The sequence below is a fragment of the Trachemys scripta genome, chromosome 7, assembly GCF_013100865.1.
Source record: "Trachemys scripta elegans isolate TJP31775 chromosome 7, CAS_Tse_1.0, whole genome shotgun sequence".
Classification (NCBI taxonomy): Eukaryota; Metazoa; Chordata; order Testudines; family Emydidae; genus Trachemys; species Trachemys scripta.
Window position 1 is genome coordinate 32,790,767 of NC_048304.1, and position 18,021 is coordinate 32,808,787.

General features: G+C 47.6%; 1 protein-coding gene across 8 annotated transcripts; it reads right to left on the reverse strand.

Moving 5' to 3' along the window:
• Positions 1-222: 222 nt before the first annotated feature.
• Positions 223-17,231, reverse strand: SF1 (splicing factor 1). 8 transcript variants are annotated; one of them, XM_034775205.1, is made up of 13 exons: positions 16,707-17,231; positions 14,442-14,570; positions 11,595-11,670; positions 8,579-8,731; positions 7,340-7,429; positions 6,216-6,399; positions 5,695-5,810; positions 5,489-5,596; positions 4,295-4,475; positions 3,143-3,383; positions 2,517-2,576; positions 2,254-2,424; positions 223-1,730 (listed from the first exon to the last, which is right to left on the reverse strand). In XM_034775205.1, exons 1-13 carry the CDS (start codon positions 17,185-17,187, stop codon positions 1,393-1,395), a joined length of 2,328 nt encoding a protein of 775 aa, XP_034631096.1. In that variant the 5' UTR covers positions 17,188-17,231; the 3' UTR covers positions 223-1,392. The 8 variants fall into 8 exon arrangements, with proteins under 8 accessions (XP_034631096.1, XP_034631097.1, XP_034631098.1 ...); XM_034775206.1 differs by having other exon boundaries at positions 2,250-2,424; XM_034775207.1 differs by having other exon boundaries at positions 2,517-2,571; positions 16,707-17,230.
• Positions 17,232-18,021: the final 790 nt, after the last annotated feature.

The window sequence follows — 18,021 nt, forward strand, 5'->3', positions numbered from 1 at the left end:
TGACCTCCCAGCGCAGCAAGGACCTTGTTTGTAAGGCTGAAGGCCTCAAGAAGAGCTGAGCTTTCAGGAGCACACACTTTCCATACAAATGTGCAAGGGATCATACCCCCAAACCCCGCCTTTAAGAAATATAGCCCACTCCTGCAGTGGAGCATAGCACCACTTGTTGGCAGCAAATGGTAATGGGTTTCCCCCATCCAAGTCACTGAGAATTAATTAGGCCTTTATAAAAAAAACTGCTTTTATTCATTGGAACCTCCCCTCTAATGCAGTTTTATTCATACACAAAAAGCAGTAAGAAATGGCTGCGGGTGACTGAACGGAAGAGCGTTTTACACATTATCGTCAACAGAAATCGCTCCAATTTGGGGGGCAAGGGGACCCCAGACCACAAAACATTCAGATGTTAAAAAAAGATTCTAGGCACATGGCAAGTGAAAAGCAAATGGACCTTGAGTGTATGCAGTAGCAGGGCCTTCTCAGTGCCTACTGAAACCTCTTAACTACCCAATTAACCACTAACAACTCGCTACTGCTCCCTATGGGGCATTCCAATACCCACAGTTAAGAGGACAATGGACCCCACCCCTCCAGCATGCTTACCACCATTGTCTTGTATAGTAGCCCCTTGACAGAAACAACCCTCCCCAAGCCAAAGCCCTGACTTGGGGTGTATTAGCACTGGGGTTCACAGGGCCCAAAGATCAGCTATGGTACTTTCCTGCCTCTTTCCTCTGGTATGAAGTCATGTCCAAGGAGATCTCTAAAATCCATTTGCTTGCCCCTTGCCCGCATTCCAACCTCCAGGCACTGGCAGTGCTGGAAAGAGTCTAGACTCAGAGAGCATTGCTCTCTTCAGATGGATTTAAAATTTAAGTCGCAGAGAGAGAGAGAGAGAGAGAGAGAGAGAGAGAGAGAGAGAGAGAGAATGGAAATAAAGTAACAAACAGGTTCACAATATGGAGCCAGCGTTCCGACCGCGTTCTTCAAGGGAAGAGTTGCGTCGCTTCACAGAACTGTCCTTTCTCCCAACATGGCCACCAGCCAGCTACAGGCAGGTTCCTGCTGAGGGAGTGTCCTCACTGCATTCCCAGAGTCCTCCAATCTCACTTTGGGAGCCCCGGCAGCCCCTGCTTCAGAAGAGAAACTCCGTGCTACAGTGCCCTGAGAGCTAGTGTGGATTCTGCTACCAAAACACACCAGTCGGACAGGAATCGGACATGACAAAGCCCCGAGCCTTCATTCTGAATAGAGTAAGGAGGAGGGTATGAGATGTAATCTCTGGCACGTTCCCAGCAGCCTGGCTTCACGTGCCTCTCCCCTCCGATTCCTGGCTCCATAAGGTGAGATTCAGCATTTTATGAAACAATTGAATAGAAAAAAATCCATCCTTCAGTTCTGTGGTGGGGGTGGCGGAGGCGCGGGGGGCATGCCAAATGGTGACAAGGCCGGCACCCCCATCCCCATCATGGTGACGAAATTAGAAGGGTCCATGGGGGGCGGGGGAGGGGGCGGGGCGTACATCATGCCCGCGGAGCCAGGCGGCGGCGGCGGCGGAGGAGGCGGGGCCCCGGGCGGCAGCGGAGGCTGGACCCCTGGAGGCAAAGGGACCATGGAGGGGTTGCCTTGCATCTGCGGGGCCCCCGTAGAAGCCGCCACCGCAGCCCCCTGCTGCTGCCATGGCGGGATGGACCCGGTGCCAGCGCTCGTGGTGGTGGTGGTCGTCGTATCTGGGATTTAAAGAAGAAAAAGGTCACTTGAAAGGATCAGGGGTGAAGCTCGGAGTAACTGTAGGTAAGGGAAGTGTCAGCCTCGCTAAAGGGACTGGACTGTCATGGGATGCAGGCTCACCACATGCACAGAGGGCACTACTGGTCCTGGGAGTGTAGGGAGTATTCTCTGGCGTCAGTCAGGGCAAGGGAGTCATATGGAGAACTCTTCATGCAGAGAGCTATTTCCATCTTTGCTTTGGCACAGCTAACAGCTGGGCAAGTGGGGTGCAGGAGTGCAGCTCCCAAACGCAGCAGAGGGGAACTAACTGCTATGACAGTGTTTCCCTGCCAATGGGCAGCGGAGAGCAGCAATGGGGATGGGGAAATTGTACCACCCCAGCCTCTGCAAACATGCTGCCGTGCTCTCACCTCCCCTACCCCGCCTTCTACACCCATGTAACCATATGGGTGAGTGGGGTAGTGTCCCTTTCTCGCACGCATGCGGGATGGGGATGAAGGTAAGAGAATTGCTCTTACTCACTTTGCTGCCATGGCAAGGGAGTACTGGACGCCATACTGTTGCTGGGAGGTGGCGGCGGAGGCTGCTGCTGCTGCTGCCATGGGGGGAGAGGACCAGAGGGAGGCGGGGGAGGCTGACCACTGGGCGGAGGGGGCGGCGGGGCCATCATACCCATCGGCGGCGGCATCATACCTGCAAGGGAGAGGGGCGGCCGATTAGGGGCTGGGCATCGAGGCGACACTGAATCGTGACTTGGTTAAGGGCTTGTGACACAAGACACTCACCTTTTCCTTGATGCAGGCGATAGACCCCAGAGCCCACAGGCGTATTTCCCAGGTACTGATCTTGAGGGAATGAAAGACCGTAGCCTTAGTGCCAGTTAATGAGACTAGGAGATTCTTCCCCATTCTCCCCCAATAAGTCAACTCGTTAGCTAATAGCCCTGTCCACAGACAAGAGCCCATGCAGACACCGTAGCCCAGGGATACAAAACTGTGGCTCTCCAGCCTCAAGTGGCTCTTTAACGTGTCTTCTGCAGCTCATATTAAAACACTGATTTAAACCACCACCAATCAGGATACTTTGCCCAATTAACCAATTAAGTTATCAACTTGCACTAAGTTATTAACTTATTTGCTGTGCACGTGTGTGTAAAAACACTAAATAATTCTCCTGTCATTCACACTGCTGTGGCTCTTTTGGGTAATGCTGATCACTAACTTGGCTCCTGAACCACTGAGGTCTGAGTATCTGCTGTAGCCTAAACCCTGAGGCTGTAAGGATAAACCCTTCTGCTTTGAGAGGGAGCATGCCGATTAGTGGAGTGCATCTCAACTACAGAGCACTCCCCAACACCAGTCCCCGCCCAAGCCAACCCCCCCGTACCCGCAGTGCCTTGGAATGTACTTACCCATGTGGTGGGGGCCCGGGTGACCTGGAGGATGTGGCCCCTGGTTCATGGGTGGATGATGTGGCTGCATCCAGGGTGGTGGGCCATTGGGATTGTGCTGCATTGGATGGCCACCATGCCCACCCATGTTGGGCATGGGGTGGTGGAAGTTGTGAGGCCCACCTGGACCCCCAGGTCCTCCATGCATCCCATGGTAGGGCCGGTTATCAGAGGGGCCGGAGTTCATCCACGGAGGACGGTTCTACAGTGGGGGAGAGAAAGGAGCTATTCAGACATGCCTTTAAATACAATCAAAGCCATCATCTGATCATGTACTTCAGAGAGGAAAGGTGGAACCAGACTGCTAACTATTAACTGTTGTATTATGGGAACTACAAGCCAGGACCAGACTTGGAGGGTCCATCTAGTGTGATACCCTGTCTGATAGTGGCCAGAGCCAGACGCTTCAGAGGAAGGTGCAAGAAACCACACCCTGTATCAGGCAGATGTGGGATAACCTGCTTGACATTAGGTCTCACCCTGTTCCTTACCAGTTACAGACTGGGGTAAGCTCCAAAGCAGGTGGTGTAACATCCCTGTCAAAGCTTGTTAACATTGGCTACTGTAACTCTGGATATTCTTGGTGTCTGTAGAAGTGTCCAATCCTTTTTGAATCTAGCTCACTTTTTGGCCTCAGTATTATGGCAATGAGTTCCACAGGGCAATTATCTGTAGTGTGGAAAAGTATTTCTGTGGCTCATTCGGAAATCGCCACCTTTCAATTTCACTGTGTTCCCTTGTGCTTGTACTGCGAGTAAGTACAGGGAAAACGGAAGCTCCTGATCTCCGTTCTCTAGGAGATTCATTTATAAATCTACGTTCCCTAAACAATCCCAACGTTTTCATTCTCTCTACATGAGAATTTCCAACTCCCTCAACATAGTTTGGAGCACCCAAAAATAGGACAAAACCCAGAACTGACTGCACAGTTGTTTGTTTCTTTCCCTATGAACCATAAAAAAAAAAAAAAAAAAAAGGGGGACTGATTCCTGTCACCACCACTGAAAAGCTGTGGGACGGACACCGCAGTGCATGGGGATGGAGAAAAGGGGCCTATTGTAAGGTGTTTCCTTTCAAGCAAATACTAGCAGGTGAAAAGGCCTAATCACTCACAGGAGGAGGCGGGTTGTTTCCTGGTCCCGAGGGTCTGGGCCCGCTTGACAGAGGTGTATTGGTGGGGCCAGAGGAAGATCCCACAGATGCTGGGACTGGAGCTTCTCCCAACTCTGCCATCAGGGACAGGTATTCTTTGTCCATGCGGGCTTTGTCCTGAGCAGATTGAGGGTCGCCAGGTCTGGAAGCAAAAAGTCACATGCCACTAAGCCAGAGGTTTTCTACCTTCTTTTGTTTGCGGACCCCTAAAAAATTTCAAATGGAGGTGCAGACCCTTTTGGAAATTCAACCTGTGGTCTGCAGACCCCTACCACAGAAGTTAGTCTGTTCAGTTAGACTAAAAACTTCAACTATAAAAGTTGCACGTGCTTGACAACATTCGATGCAGTTTGAGAAAGGGTGTTAAACTGTGGGCTTCTATGGTAAAGACAACAATTTGGGGTTTTGACCTGTAGGGTGGGGGCATTCACATACTTTAGATTGATCAGAAAATCAGAATGCCTTTGGATTTTTTTTATTATTATTATTATTATTATTATAGTCACCTTTCGCAGACCCCTTAGATAGTCTGTGGACCGGAGGTTGAAAACCACTGCTCTAAGCCACACACTCCAGATACCAGTGCTATGGGAGGGGAGCTGAGTCCACTGTACAGGACAGATGGATCCAAAGCTACATCACTCATCTCCTAGGCTTCATATGGAGTAAGCTGTGAAGCTAAATGAATACAGAAAACTACCAGCATGGATTGGGCCAGTGCCTCCATCTAGCCCACTATCCCATCTCCAGCATCAGCCACTAGCCGCTGCTTCAAAAGGTAGGTACCAGAAACCCTACAGTTAAGAAATAACCTATCCCAGGAAAAGTTCCTTTATCCCAATCAGAGGCTGGTTTGGACCCCCATTTCTAATCACCATTAGGTATTGTATAGGATTAATTTCCAAGCCTAGTATTCGCTAACTCCTACCCCTTCCCTGGGTATTGTGCTAAGAGGAAGACTGATTTGTCAAGTGCTTCTGCGTTTGATAGTACATGATTTCCTAGGACTAGCTGGATGGTCTGCTGCAATTAGCTGCTAAGACACCCTTCTGGAAAGCTATAGCATTCCAATCACAGAGCCCATCTGCTGACACAAATGATGAGCAGGCACAGCTGACAGAAGATTGCCTAAACAAGCTGGCCTGGGAAATTTACCTAGAGAACTTGCAGTCAGAGGCAATGTGTCCAGCTCCTCCACATTTGGTACACACAGTGGTGTTGGTGATGCTGCGGGTCTCCGCACTTTGCCATGGCCGCAGGATCCTAAGCGATAAAGCATAATTAGATCAGCTTGACACTCAAGCAGCAGCAAACATATGCAGCTGCACTGACTTTGCTACTTCCAACTGGCAGGTACTTACCTGTTGTCATCTTCCCGCAGCGTCCCATTAAGCCGGGCCAGCTCACGCAGCTGCATCTTCCGCAAGTCGTTCTGGTCTTCTGGTGTTTCAATGCCTTGCTTCAGAATATTTCGGATCTGGAAGAGACATATTGCTTAGTGGTATCAAGCTCAAACCCTTATCTGCCTTTGAGAAATTCAGCTCCCAAATGCAGGTCTACACCACTGTTAGAATTCCAGTTCCCCTACAGGCCAATGATAAAGCTGCCCCCTCATTCCAATTCCTTTCCTATGTTCCTCCATATCACTCCTATGAGTGGAGTGCTGAGATTGAATCTTCCTCCAAAGTTCCCAGACAGGTCTTATTTATTTCATCATTTTGCCTCAAAAATAAAAGCAAGTACGCAGAATAAGAGGCTGGCAATGGATTACAATGCAGGAGGCAAGCTTGAGTTGAGTTTCCACAATGTGATCTTTTACCGTAGCTGAGACGGACTCCCCCAGATGTTTTTGGTTTGACCATCCTGAGCTTTGCATTTATACCTGTTCCACAGCCTTCTTCACATTCTCCATGGTGTTGGCAGTGACCAGAGCATGAAGAGGCTCATCTTCTCCAGGTAGCATCTGGCCATCTTTTCGGCCCACCTTCCCTTCCTTCACCGACCCCTTCCCCCGGATCATGATCTTGGCATTGCATTCCTTCTCAATATTCTTCAGTGTATTACCTCTGTAGAACAAATGGTTGTGTTATTCCCATGCCAACTGGGGGATTTCTCACCCCCCCCCCCCCCCGATGCTACTTCACTCCCAATGGGACTGTATCACTGCCTCAAGTACTCCTCTTCATGTGGGGTCAGTTTTACCCCAATCAACACCCTGTTTAGAACACTTCTAGGGGGTATGTCTACACTTAAACCTTTAGTGCAGCACAACTGCAGCTGTAGCACTTCAGTATAAACACTACTTATACCAACAGGAGGCAGTCTCCTGTTGGCATAGGTAAGCCACATTCCCAAAAGGCGTTAGCTACGTCACTGGAAGAATTCTTCCATTGACCTAGTGCTGTCTACAATAGGAGTTAGGTCAGCATAAGCACATCTCTCACGGGTATGGATTTTTCACACTCCTGAGAGATGCACCTATGCTGGTGTAAATTCCCAGCGTATATCCAGCACTAAGTCAATGCCAAGCACACACTCCTCAAACACAAGGAATCTTTCTGCATTCCCAGAGAAAGCATAAACACACTATGTCAGACATGCTATCGAAGATGTCCTGTCAGAAGATAACACGACAGGTAGTCTGTTTCAGTGCCACGAAGTCCTACATTAAGATATGGTGACTTGCAGGGTGGAGACTAGAACTGGAATAGCTTCCAAGCGCCCAGCAAGGCAGTAAAGCTACTTGGATCGTTTTGCCTTTAAAATCCCATAGTACATTCAGCCTGGCTCTTGGAGACATGTTCTGAACCATTTTAAAGGCTGCCAATTCTACTCTGGTCTTGATGTCACACCATCTATCTGCTAGAGTCTTGATGTGCTTTTACCAGCACCATCTCTCAAGCATAAGCAAATAAGCCAGCACTCTCCATTACTGTCAAACTCTTGGACTCCAAATTTGATCACCTCTGAACTACCCTCATTTCACAGAGACGAGCAGCAGCTCACCTGGGTCCAATCAGAAGCCCCACAAAGTTAATCTCAGGATATTCATCCTGTGGGATCATCACCTTATCGCTCACTCGGGTCGCTGGAGGCCTGAAAAAAAAAAATCAAGTATCATCATCAAGACCTGCATATAGCTAGCCAACAGACATCTCCACAAGGAACCTGAGCCAGCTCAGATCAGAACTCTTTCCCCAGTTCAGAATGCATTGGTAGTCCAGGGAAACAGTGGTTATATGCTTTATAGCAATGGTCGCCAACCTTTTTAAGCCCAAAATCACTTTTTGAATTTAAGGGCAACCCAGGATCTACCCTGCCCCTTCCCCCAAAGCCCCGCCCACTCCATCTCCCCTCATCGCTCGCTCTCCTCCACCCTCACTCACTTTCACCTGGCTGGGGCAGGGGTTTGGGAAAGGGTGCAGGTTCTGGGCAGGGGCTGAAGGGTTTGCAGTGTGGGAGGGGGCTCCGGACTGAGCCTGGGGCCAAAGTGCAGGAGGGGAGCAAACTCGGGGGGGTGGGGAGGGGTGTCAGGCTCTGGTAGGGGGCTCAGGGCTGTAGGAGGGCATTCTGGGTGCAGGAGGGTGTCAGGGCTGGGGCAGGGGGTTGGGGTGCAGGAGGTGATTTGGGGTGCTGACTCTGGGAGGGGACTGGGGCGTAGCCTCCCATCAGGCAGCACTTACCGCAGGCAGCTCTCGGTTGGCAGCGCAGCAAGGTGAAGGCTGTCCCGGCCCCACACCACTCACAGAAAGGGCCAACGTGCCCCTATGGGGGGGCATGGGGCACACGGCTCTGCATGTTGCCCCTCTCTGCCAGCATCACCCCCTCAGCTGCCAATGGGAGCTGTGGGGGCAGTGCTGGCAGACAGGAGCAGCGCACCAAGACCCTCGCGCCAGACCCCCCCCCCCCCCCCCCCCCCCCCCCCCCCACCCCTCGGGATCGCGCTGGCTGCTTCCTGGAGCAGCGTGGGGTCAGGACAGGCAGGGAGCAACCTCGCTACACCACCTGAGATCACAGTCAACTGCGGGAGTCCCCAGGATTGTCCAGTCAATTATGATCAACTGGTTGGGATCTACCTATAAAGCAGTGGTCACCAAAGAGCTATTTACACAGCAGCACTTGTGCAGAGGAAGCTAGGATAGGGCAATAGTCAAACTTGAATTTTGGGACAGGATGAAACCGTCCAGGAATGACAGTGCAAAGGCCTACCCATAACATCTGGCAGGATCTTCTCCCTCCACTTACTTGTAATCAGCTGGTGGCTTGAAGTCCGGGTTGAGGGCCACCATCTCTGTGATGAGGTTATGCCTCTCCTCCTCCAGCTTCTTGCGGGTGCGGAACTCACGGGTATTCAGGCGCTTCCCCTCGCTATTGTAAATGGGCTCAGGGGAAGGGGACCTGCAGAAAACACCCATGGTTATTCCTCCCGTGGTCAAACCCAAGTGTCCACTTACAAGTACAGCTTCCCCTCAACCCTAGCATAATTTAGGCAAATCAGGGCTAAATGTGCTATTAAGACCACAGGAAAGGAAGGTGTAAGTTCATTCATGCCTGTCTTATGACTACATGGATAAGGAGGTTGCAGCAAAACACTGTATGCCACGAGGAGGGGGGAAATAAGGTGCTTTATGGGGGTAGCAAGGCTGTAAACAGCTACAATGACAGCAACTCTGCCACGAGTGTGCTCATGATTTTAAAGGGGAAGGTGGAGAGAGTTAATTCGCACAGAGAACAAACTTTCCAGCGTCACTAGGCAATGCAGCCATGAGTTTAGAGAGACTTCTAACGCAGGAGGTAATGCAGGTTAAACGTGGACTTTTAACACCATAACAGAGTAACAAAAGAGATTAGTCTTTAATCAAAGGTGACTAATCCTGCTGGCAACACCCATTAAATCTAGTTCACTGCCCCAGTGTAGAGAGACGGTCATGGCTTCTGTCCTGGCTTTTCCATCATTGTGCTGGCAGCTTCAAGGCCGACTCTCAACCTGTTTTCTGTGTTAAGGCTTAGAGGCTGGGTCAAACCGCCTTTTCTTGGTCCACAGTCTGGACCTGTAAACCTCTATGGAGAGCCCTGTTTTCTCCACAGGGTTTAGATGCCCAGAAAGCAGAATTTTTTTTGTTTTGTTTTAACAGCAAAATGTTGTAAAGCTAAAATAAAAGAGTCAGTTTGATTTACCACAGCTGTGTTTGCGGTAAGAAAAAAGTCACACTCCTAGAAATTTGATTAAGTTATGGACCTTTTTAAAACATGAAGGAAAATTTAGGATTAGCTGCAAGAAGGGAAGAGATTATGTGGATCAGGTTATTAAAAAAATACATCCCGGAAGTAATCAGAAACCTACACCCTTGTTTTAGGTTAAGAGAAACTTTTTCTACCGGGTTAGAGCAAGGATTAAAATCAGTTGATCCCACTGTCTTCTGAGCCTAAAGTGAACCATCAACACATGGAATAAAAGGTCAGGTTTGATCAGGACTAATCATGTCTAAATTACACCTCCATTTCTAGGATTTGAATAAATGTAACACAGTCCAATAGCAGAGAGAGCAACACAAAAATACAAGATATCACCCTCCCAGCTTGTTTTTACTAAGCATTTTAAACTCATGTTAGCTAGTAGTTGGTTTAGAAACACATTTTAAAGAATTCAAGTAACAATGAATTATTAAATGGCTTAACTTTGAGATTACACCTTCAGAAATTAATGCTAAGACAGTCATTTCATGCATTTGATTCTGTTGAACTGCTGAGGAGCAATTAAGAGTTAGACTCTTCTGTAACTGAATCAGAAACTCCAATAAATTGTTTTTTTTAAACCACTAACAGGTTTGATATTTGACAGATCAGACAACTTTGGCTTTGGGGTCTTTTGCTAAACTGATCATTAAAAATGTTAAAGGCTGTTACAGCAATGCCTCACCTTCACAGGAAAAAAATTAAGAAACCAATAAGTCTCCCCTCATCAGTCTGGGTTATTGTTCACATAAGAAATCCCAATCTGTCAGTCAAGTTAGGACAATTGCTCCAACTCAATCTTAAAAACCAAGAGCAAGGGAAAAAGGATAGACTTTACATCTATTCCCTCCTGACAATAAAAGGATTAAAAAAAAAACATACCATCTTTCAAAGTTTACTAGTAACTTGTAATAATGGTGAAAGTTAGTCAAAAAGACACTATGCAGTGGTGCCCTGTAATGTAAAAAGTGCAATGGGAGTGCAAAATTTGTGTGCTAAAGAAAACTAGTTATTGCAAGGAAATAAGGCATAATAATTTGACTCCTAGCAAGGCTAAACAAAGATGCAGAAGTGAATGGCTTTAACATCCATGACACCATCTTACTGATCTAATACACCTTCAGCTGGGTAGAAATCAAGCCAAAGAAGGTTTCACTCCCATTTTAAAAGCAAAACTACTTCAGTTGTGCTAAATGCTATAACACAACAAATTCCAGCTGGAAGATTGGGGGGGAAAGAGGGGTTTACTCCCCTCCGGTAAACAATCCAGACTCTGCTGTTCCATGCTAACAACCCAACTACAAAAATAAAGTGGTTAAATGCTGTTACTTTTCAGAATGTCACTGAAGCCCAACATAGCCACAGCTGTCCAAAAACCTATTGCAACGTTTTCACTTCAAAAAGAGTAAACGAGGCTGGAATTACCCCACCACCTTGAGTCCCCAGAATTCCCCGATGTTGGCCAATGCTGTACAATAGCTGGCAGCAAAGAAATTGGTTAGAAAACTCATCTGGCTTTTAAAAAATCATCCTCAACCACCAAGCAGAAAGCTCTGCCATATAAGCTGATCAGAGTATGTTTCCAGGCTGCTCAAACTCAATGATGCAAAAACAAAAAAAAATTCAAATTAAAATAAAATAAAATAGTGCTTAAAAGTTTGCAAGGTGAACCTGTGAGAAAGACCTCTAGATACTGGGCATGTGCACAAGTCAGACCCTGAAAAAGTACATTAATTGGCTACCTTAATTTCCCTTAAAACAAGTCAGGTTAATTAAACCTACAACCTTAGAAAATCAAAAACAATGATATACCCTTATTACCCTTTTCCCTGTGGTTTTTGTAGGGCTAGAATTGGTTCCATTCCATCTTCCCTAACAGAAAAACCCCAGCTCTCCTCCACAAAGAGCATTGCAGTCATCTGACTAGAGCAGGATTGTATTGAACTGACACATTATGATGCCACCAAAAAAATGTATTAAAAAAGGTAAAAGTGTTACTGTCAGCTGGTTAAAACTGTTTCCCAACCTGTCCTCTGGGTTAGGGGGGATGCCCAGGTCTCCTGTGCGCAGTTTACGAGTCAGGTCTTCAATCTGCAGTTGCACTGGAAGAAACCAGGTTAGGAAAGAAAAAAGGATGGAAAAAAGACATTGTTACCAAATAACATCTCAAATCTTAACATCAAAGCATGAAGAACGGGAAACTTTGCAATGGACGACTGATATTGTGAATAAATCGAAGGAGACCCGCACAATGTTATGTCAGCCAGCTAAGTTCAGCAGGAATCCAGAAAAGCCCACATTGATCTTATTTACATCTAGCTAGCCTTCTTCAAAGAGGATTATTAATTAGAAAGCAAAGTACTCAACTGAAATGGAGTTAGCAGAAAGAACTGTCTGATCTCTGAGACTACAACCAGCAAGTCACTGGAAGCCAAAACTCTTTCTGACCTGCTAAAACTGGTATTAGTTCCAGGCCTAATGGAAGATGCCTTTGCAAGCAATTCCACTGTCCTACTAGACTTCTTCTTCCCATAGCAGAGTAACAATGTCTGTAAATATCAAAATAATTTTACTGATGATTTCAGAGCCAATTAAAAATGTGACTTGAATTAATGTTGCTGAAGTCAGACATACCAGTTTAGAAAAGGTCTCATTTCTTTTCCTAAGGCAAAAGCACATGGGCCATGCACCTGTGCATGTCTTTATTCTTAACAGAACTCCTTAAGGTAAATAAAAACAAACATACAGAAACTGCATGCACTGTACCCATGCTAACTAACCCACATTATGTACAGACTCCAAAAAGTCTGCTGCTGTCATAGATCATGGACAAGGTAAGTCAGAAAAATTCAGGGTCAATTTTCAGATGGTAAATTACTAAAATGTACAAGCAGTTAAGCTTGACTCAGTTCTGGGTCCCTGACGCTGTACAAAAGAAGAAAGATCAGGATCTCTGAACCCCGAGCAATGTGATTTGGTTAATTTCTGGAGAAGCTGAATAGCACGTGGGAGAGGGGTGCTAATCTGATCCACACTATTTCTTTTCAAAATCCCTGCCCCATTTATTATTATTTTTAAATAAAAGTGCTGGTGTTACATTTGCTTCTTACCTTAGCATAGACTGAGAATTCTGAGCTGCAGTTATTTCATCCAATTGGCAGCAGTTTTATGATGGTTCCAATTTAAGATTGCCTCATTGGCACAGAAACCTTGCTTTCTTTTTGTGTGCAATATGTCTTGCACTTCTTCTAACTCCCTTCAAATGATATTTAGAGCCTCTGAGAAACTGGGACACTCACTGTCCTTGCCTACCAATCACTTCTCTTTTTTAAACTGTTCTTCAAGCAATCCTGGCTCTGCCTAGCCCCCAAACCCCACATCTCTCCTCCTCAATCCCTCATGTCTCCCTCTTCCAAACTCATATCCTGTGTTTTAAGTTATGCAAACATTATAAGCTCTTTGGGGCATGATACATGTCTTAGCCTTGTTGCTGAAATAGCACGTACACATAGGGCTCTACACAAGTAAGTCAGACTATTCATGTCTCATTTCCTTCTGTAGAGCACTAGTTGGCAATGCAGCTAACACCTGGCTCTTCCTTTAAATAACAGATATTTGTTTTATGATACTGGATCAAAATCTGCTTTATATTTCTGCCTAGAGAAGATATTCTGGTACAGAAACTGACAGAATCAAGGGCAAAACCCACAGTCTAGAAACTGACCTAGCAACCTTGACAGTAAACTATTAACAAACTTAAGTAAACCATAACCAGATCTCAGCATTGAACAAGATGACTAGTTACAAAGCAAGTCAAAATTCTCAGTGGTTATGCAGAAGAAAGAAACCAAGGATTATTTTCAACCCGAGAGAGATGAACTGGATCACACTGTCTTGTGAAGAAGAGCTTGCTTTATGTAAAATGCAAGGACTAGAATTACATGTGACAATGCAAAGTCTCAGACAGATTAGGACTTTCTTGCCCTTTTTCACCCTCCTGGCTTATATTTGGTAGTTCATGAAAAGTGAATTTAGCATCATTGTTTGCAATTGAAGGCAAAGTTAATGTTAAACCTTGTATTTATAAACCAAGTCACTTAAACATTCTTATTCCCATACAGGAATGGTGTAGTCCCAAAGACAAATCTTAACCTTTGAAATTCCTTGTTTTCACAATTAACATTTCAAAACCCTTCATTCCCATAGGTCTAAGCAGTATCCCTTTCCCAGCAGTCTGTGTGCATGTGAATAGAGCTCATTTAGCAGAGCTCTAAACTAGAAGAGATGCTGAAGGTTTAGATTTCTTGCCACAAAGAACAGAAGCAAAAGTTTCTCAATTTCCCTCAGAGCAAAACCAATATGACCAATGCCACCTTGAACACAAAAATTGAACTTCTACAGAGGTCATTTTTAAAAAAATTAAGCAGCCCAAAAGGAAGTCAGACTAGGTTTGAGGGGATTTCTGGTGCAAGGCTGTGCTGTGAAAGAGGTACCGGCAGGCAGTGTTCTCCACTGGAGAGGTAATCCTAGAGGCCCCCACTGACTGTAATGAGATTACTAAATAGATGTTGAGAATAGAGGCTAATATACCTAGAGAAAGGATCACCCCACCCCTACAAAAACTATTCTAGGCATTCCATTTTCACCATGCCTGTGGAGAACACTACTCTTGTCACAAGCACGACGGGACCTGCAACAGGGCACGACTGAGCAAAAAATGTGTGAATTACTGATTTGAAGTTATGGAATAAGGCCACAATAACTTGAAGTCTAGAAAAAACATAGTTAACTTTCCAAACACTCAGCAACCAGAAATAGTCTCAGGATTACCAGATAGCAGATCAGATGGAAAAAGGGAAGAACGTGTATTTACCTATATAAGCTCTCTCTTGCTCACGAGTGAGTCCAGGAGGGATAACAGTGGGCATTCCTGGGATGACAGTCTTCTGCTCCATGGTGTCTTGGTTCCATCTGCTTCTCTTCCGCTTCTTATTAGGGAAATCTAAGGGCAAGCATCCTTCTTTAGACACACTTTGTAGAAATACCTTCATGCATACAATTTGACTTAATACATACATCTTACATAAACAATAATGGCTGCAACATTGAGCACACACAATTCCCTTAAGTCAGAAATACTGTCAAGGCTACCTACTCCTTTCAATACCAAAACTCACTGGAATGTGGAGAACTGCACACAAAGGCAGTAAGGTCTACAGGGTAGCACACTGAACCAAAGTTATATTCTAGTCTAATCACTGACCTGCCATGTGACTTTGGACAAATCACTTCATCTCTCTGTGCCTGTTTCCCTTCACCCCTTGTCTATTTAGCCTTTAATCTTACTGTCACCATGTTTGCACAGCACCTTGCAGAGTGGGAGTGCTTCTCTGTTGAGGCCACGGGGTGCTACCATAATATAGATAATAGCAGCACGGCAGAAATTAATCAGCAAATGTTGCCACATTAAGACTTATTTATTATCTGCAAATCAGCAAGGGGTAGAACCAGCAGTGAGATTGAAATTCAACAAAACAGTGGTATCAACTACAAAGTTATGCCCCTCCATAAGGCAAGACAAACGGGAAAACAGGAAGATGCTTCAAGATCACCTTTCCAAAGCAAAAGAACTGCTCTCCAATCCAACTAACATTTTTCTAGTCACTTCAGCCACCATTTTTAAAGGGAACGCTGCAGTTCTGATCTTCGCTGCAGTTCTGATCTTCGTCAGCAAAGCAACATGGCTGCCTCCCACAGCACCATTTCACATTCAGTCTCTCTGCACACATTACAAGATCCCTGGAGGGAACAGTAAACGTTCTAGGGATATTTACGTTGGATGTGATGGGAAACTATTAAAACCCCACAGCAGTTTTCCTTGAACAGTAGTATCGGAAATTGTTAATCCTCCCTTTTGTTTATGATGCTGATCTATGACTTGCTTTCACACAGGTATGGCCAGAAGAGCATGCATTTTGTCGTACGATTGAACACATTTCCAAAATGTGCTCTTCTAAAAAACATTAAAAGCTTAACAGGATTAACTATCCCTAATCATCTAGCTAAAGGGGGAGACTAATAAAAATAGAAAGTTAAAGAGACCAGGGCAGCCTTTATCCTCCATTTCTTCCCAATCCTACAGAGACCTCCATTTTGGTTGTATGAGTAATTTGCTAACTCCTACAGACAACACCAGGCCATGTCTCTTCCAAGAATACCCATGTCAGGCTGTTCAGTGCCTTAGGAACTGCAGTTATTTTGTGTCCAAAGCTCCCCGACTAGCACACGCGCACACGCCCACGTGTATTACCTAGAACCCCCATTTAAGTTACCAACCCCTAGATCTGTTTACATTCCCTTCTTACCACAAACCATGTCTCTCCAACCAATTAAGAATAATATTCTCGTCATTCCCTCCCTCAGAAAAGAGAGCAGCCACCACCTCAACCCCATCCTGGCCCCCATCCTCATTTCCCTACATTTGGCAGGATTCAGATCCCTTTCTCCTACTGTGCCTCAGTTCCCCCTTTCCCAGTCCACTCTCTACCTACCCTTTCTATACCCCCATCCCACCCCTTTATTTACCCCAAATTCTTTCCTCTCCTAGAGCACCCAACATCATCTCTTCCTCCCGTTCTCAAATCTACCTCATCCCCCCCCAAATACCCCTACAACATAGTCTCATAGCCATCTCCCATCCCATAAACCCTTAAACCCCCAATTTACACCATTGCAGTTTTTATCCCGTCCCACAATTGCCAAAATTATAACCACCCCTAAATTTATGCCCCTTCAACTCCCATGGACCATCTCAAGCCCCCCCATCCCTTTGCTTTTCAGTGCAACGTTCTCCAAACTTACCCCCTCAGCCTATGCTACCAACGAACCTCAAAAGGCCCCAAGCCTGCCCCTTCACCCCTTAGCACTGCCCCATTAGTGTATCCCCCACCACTCCAGCCCCTTAACTTCCACACCTCTTCCCTGCTGAGCTTAACTCTACTCCTATATATCCCCATTGCCCTATAGTTCCTCTAATCCCAGCCTCAACCCTATCCATAGAACTGACCCCCACCCAACCCAGTTCTTCCTCCCCCTCCATTTTACCCTGCCCCCTCCCCACTTTTGTTCTGCCCCTCACCGTGATTACTGCCCCCTCCCGGGCCGTTCTCATCCTGCTGTTGTTGCGGCGGCGGCGGCTGCTGCTGCTCGTGGCCCTGCGGGGGCGGCGGCGGGGACGGATACCGGTATTGTCCGTACTGAGGTGGGGGCTGAGGCCCCCCGGCCTGAGGCGGCGGCTGTTGCTGCTGCGGAGGAGGAGGCGGGGGTGGGGGTGGTGGGGGCTGCGGCTGCTGCGGCGGGGGCTGAGGCTGGGGCGGCGGAGGGGGCGGAGGTGGCGGAGGAGGCGGCGGCGGCAGCGCGGCGAAGGGGTACGCAGCAGCCGCCATAGGGCCCAGCAGAGCTGCTTGGGCCTGGCCCGGGCCTGGGGGTGGTGGAGGTGGGGGCCCTGGAAGGACCAGTCCTGGGGGACCCGGCGGAGGCATCGGGTAGCCCGGTTTCCCCGGCGGTGGGGGTGGATGGAGCTTCCCTAGCGGCGTGGCGTTGGCTCCAGTCGCCGCCATTAGAGTCTCCTCAGTTCGCGTTTCGCGAACCTTCCAGTCTTTGCACCTCATAAAGCTGCTCGAAAGCCATTGGCCGCGGAGATGTCAGTCACACTCGCGCGTCCTTCCATTGGCAGACTCTTACGTCCATTGGCCTTCCGCGGCGGCCCGTTGGCCGAGCCGCTCCAGTGAAGGAAAGCGATTGGAGAAGAGCAGTCGAGTGGTGGAGGCAACGCGCATAGGTCAGCTGAGATGTCACTCTGCAGCGAACTGCGGTGGGAATGGTTGAGAGGCAGGATGGGTGAGCAGCATGGGGGAAAAACAAGTTATGATTGGTTGACTGGGAACGCAAGGCGCGGTACTAGCTGTATGGCACGGTGGGCGGGAGCCTAGTTCAGTGTCCGTGTTGGTACTGGATGAAGAGACGGAGGGCGGGCACTCAGGGTGGCGAGCCGCGTCGGGATTGGTTGCAGGGGTTTTGCCACACGCGCGGTGCGCCTTAGAGATTTTGGAAAGGACGTTGGAAGACCCCGTACTGTGCGGGGGTGGTTGGTAGTGACGTTAATGCGGAGGGTCGCTGTCATTGGGCAGTACGCTGCGCGGGCGGTCATGGTTGGGCTATGGGGCCTATCAACTAACGGGGCGTTCTTTCCCTGATTGGTGAGTGACAGGGCAAGCGCGAGGCAGGGTGCTGACTAAGCCCCAGTCAGTGTTGGGAGGGTAGTAGACACCCCTCCCCCCCATGCTAGGAGCCCCAGGGGCTCATGGGAACCACTGTCTTTCACGCTGCTGGGAGCCCCAAGGGCTCATGGGAACCAACCCCCCTTCACCCTGCTAGGAGCCCATGAGGCTCAT

Excerpts from the sequence above, each read along its gene's own strand:
- SF1 (XM_034775205.1), bottom strand. The coding sequence starts at position 17,187 with ATGGCGGCGACTGGAGCCAACGCCACGCCGCTAGGGAAGCTCCATCCA. Across the intron at positions 14,571-16,706 it reads GGGAGGGGGCAGTAATCACG|ATTTCCCTAATAAGAAGCGG; the intron begins GTGAGGGGCAGA and ends GCTTGCCCTTAG. Across the intron at positions 5,597-5,694 it reads CTGCGGGAAGATGACAACAG|GATCCTGCGGCCATGGCAAA; the intron begins GTAAGTACCTGC and ends TTTATCGCTTAG.